At 34.6% G+C, this 3574-nt stretch overlaps 1 protein-coding gene across 1 annotated transcript; it reads right to left on the bottom strand.

The window, feature by feature from the left end:
* Positions 1-2961: 2961 nt before the first annotated feature.
* LOC124899525 lies at positions 2962-3321 on the bottom strand. Its single transcript, XM_047414427.1, has one exon. It carries the CDS (start codon positions 3319-3321, stop codon positions 2962-2964), a length of 360 nt encoding a protein of 119 aa, XP_047270383.1.
* Between the last annotated feature and the right edge of the window lie 253 nt (positions 3322-3574).

The following is a 3574-nucleotide window of genomic DNA, read 5'->3' as shown; positions in this document are numbered from 1 at the left end:
TGAGATGATTTCCACTGGGACCAGGTCCTTGTGAATTTTGACTAGACCCTTCTTGTTGTTCTTCTATTAGAGATGGGATTTATGACTGGGATTCTAAATCACCATCACTCTCATTTACATTATTTAGCTCTTGACCATCATCTTTAGCATTATCATCCATTTGAATAGGAATGTGTTCTTCAATTTATGAATCTTCACCATCACCTGGATTCATTATCTTTCTTGACTCATCAAAGACCACATGCACACTTTCTTTAACACTCAAAGTTCTTTTGTTGAAAACTCTATATGCTTTTATTATTGAGGAAAAGCCCACAAATACTGCTTTATCACTTTTGGAGTCAAACTTTCCTAGATTATTCTTTCCATTATTTAGAACAAAGCATTTACACCCAAAAGGTCTGAAGTAGACACACTTAGGATTTCTATTGAACACCAGCTCATAAGGGGTCTTGTTCAAGAGTGATATAATCAAGCACCTATTTGTTACTTAGGAAGCAGTATTTATAGCTTCAGCCCAAAAGTTATTTGGAAGACCACTATCAATCATTATAGTTGTGGAAATCTCTATGAGGGTTCTGTTCTTTCTTTAAGTAACTCTATTTTTCTTGGGAGTCCTTTGGGAAGAGAAGTTATGACTAATTCCATTTTTAACACAGAATCCTGCAACTTATGAGTTCTTAAATTCAATTCTATGATTAGATCTGAATTCAACAATCTTAAAATTCAGCTTCATTTGAATTTTGTTGGAAAAAGTAACCAAAACCTCATAGGTTTTATTCTTTGTTCTCAAGAATATTGTCCAGGTGAACCTTAAGTAGTCATCCATAATCACAAACACATATTTCTTCCTCCTCTAATTTGGATTTTAATAAGTCCACATAGATCCATATGCAACATCTCAAGGGGTCTAGAAGTACTCACCTGCTTCTTCAAATTACAGGAAGACCTGGTTTGTTTTCCCTTAACATACGCATTACAAACTTTGTTCTACGAAAATTTCAGCTTTGGCATGCCATGAACTGCGTCCTCTTAAATCAACTTATTCAGCAAAGAAGAACCTACATGTCCTAGTTTTTGTGCCATAAATCAACATCTTCACTTTGAACACTTAAGCAAGTTAATTCCCCATCATTTACAGACTCCAAATCAGCCACATACTTATTTTTTATCCTCTTGTCTTTGAGAATATCTCTCCCAGACTTTAAGCTTGATATAGTACATCCATCAGCTAAGATTTTTACCTCATTACCTTTGTCACCGATTTGAGACATATTTAGAATATTGTACTTAAGGCCATTCACATAATACACATCTTCTATTGCTTGATCAATTGATTTTCTAATCTTTCCCACACTATGAATATACCCCTTTTTACTATTTCCAAAAGAGACACCTCAACCTTGAAGTGTCTTAAGAGAAATAAAGTAGTCAATCCTCCCTATTATATGATTTGAACATCCACTATCCATGAATTAGTTTTGACTGTATTACCCTTCCCTTACCTACAAAATATTAATTTGTTAGATTTGGGAGCCTACTTGAGTTTGAGTTCCCAATAGGAAGACAATGGTGTGATCAAATCTTTCATGGCCCATCAAGGTAGAGAGTCTTTTTTCATATTTTTCGCGGGTATGAAACCCTTAGTATTATAATTATCCTATTGAATGTACTTAGTACTACTTATTTTAGCTTTAAGTTAGTACTGACAGTTTTTCATCAAGTTTCCATCTCTTCTACAATGAGTACATAGGGTCTGTGGAAGCTGTTTCTAATACCATGAACAATTTTCCCTTGATCCCTAAGGGATTGGGCTTCATACTAATATCCAAGCCCTTAACCATTATTGATACTCTGACCAATTAAATTAGAAAGTATTTAAAAGGATGTGGTCCATTTTAGTAATTTGTTATGTTCCTCCCTTATACGGACTAGATCCCTTTCTAATTCTTCATTCTTATGGAGAGAATTCAAGATAAATCTAAATTCTTGAAGCTTCTTTCTTCCCTTTATCATCAAAATCATTTACTTTCTCTAGTTGATTCCTTAAAATTAGATTTTTAGATTTTAACTTAGTAAACTATTCCTCTATTTCAGATATATGGAGAGTTAAAGCAATTAATTCAAGCTCCTAATTCTCTACTTTCTCTTCTAGAGTATTTTTCTCACCAGTTAGTTCACACATAGAATCATTTAACACATTTTCTAGCTTCTTTATCTTTCCAGCAGAGTAGTTATCTAAATTTTTCTAAATGTCAAAGAGAGTTACCTTATTTTATTCTTCATCTTTAGTGTTTTCCATGAGAGCAAACAAGGAATCATAGGTAACTTCACACTCCTCCACAACCATTATAGACACATCATCAACCTTTTTAGGTTCATCAGATTCACTGAAGGAATCTCCTTAGACTGCTAAGGTCCGCTTCACTGCAAAATCAGTTGCAACCTTTCTTCTTGATTTTACAAGGACATGCTACCTTTTCTTTCATTTTTTAACTCCAGTCTTGAGATATTTTTGATAATGCATTTTGTGCATTGGATAGTCCTTAACGAAATGTTCAAACTTTCAAATTTGTGACAAACCCCAACTATTCCTCCATTTTGCTGTTACTTCCTCTTCTTTGAAACTGACCATGGCTCTAATAATACTTTTTGCCAAATAGGCAACATCAATATTTTCTTCACTTGAATTAAATTTTGAATCCTTCAATGCTAGAGATTTTTGTGTGTTTGCTTCCTTCTTCTCTTGTGCTGCTTCTTGAGTTCATGAGTTTTCATATTCCAAATAAGTTCATCCATTGTGAGGGTTTTCAATTTTTTTGCCTCAATGATAGAAGCCACTTTGCTTTCCCAGGACTTAGGAAGAACACCTAGATTTTTTCTTACTTGTTTGTATAGAGGAATAACTTCTTCTAATCAGTGCAACTCATTGGTGATTGAAGTGAATCTAGTATGAATCTCCTAGATACTTTCTCCTTCTTTCATGGTGAAGGCTTCATACTGAGTATTCAGCATATCAACTTTAGAATCCTTCACATCATTGGTGCCTTCATGAGTAGTTCTCAAGCAATCCCAGATCTTCTTAGCATTTTCACAGGTGGAGATCCTGTTATATTCATTAGGTCCTATGCCACAGACAAGCAATTTCTTTGCTTTGTAATTCTTCTTAACTTTGTTTTGATCTTCATTGTCAAACTCTCTCCTGGTTTTGACAAACATCCTTATTATATCTCCTTCTTTGACCTCTCTAACAGGAACATGATGACCATTAACTATTACATCCATCAGATCAGTATCCTCAACCACAATAAAGTCATACATCCAAGTTTACCACCACCATAGTAATGCCCATTGAAGCAGGGTGGTCTATTGGTAGATTGCCGTTCTTCCAAATTAGGTGGAGCATCCATGATCAATAAATCACTCTAGGTATGAACCTTTTAGAGTGACCTTGCTCTGATATCAATTATTGAAACGTGGAGGGTTGCACCACACTACGAGAGAACAGGTCCCTTAAAGTCATACACATGCAATAAAATAGTAAGTAGTAGGAAACTAAAACATTACTGGAAAT

The sequence above is a fragment of the Capsicum annuum genome, chromosome 6 (genome assembly GCF_002878395.1).
Source record: "Capsicum annuum cultivar UCD-10X-F1 chromosome 6, UCD10Xv1.1, whole genome shotgun sequence".
Lineage (NCBI taxonomy): Eukaryota > Viridiplantae > Streptophyta > Magnoliopsida > Solanales > Solanaceae > Capsicum > Capsicum annuum.
Note: the sequence above shows the minus strand (reverse complement) of the source record. Positions and strands in the feature narration are given on the sequence as shown.

Bases quoted from the DNA above. Each gene is read 5' to 3' on its own strand.
- LOC124899525 (XM_047414427.1), bottom strand. From the start codon at position 3,321: ATGTATGACTTTATTGTGGTTGAGGATACTGATCTGATGGATGTAATA.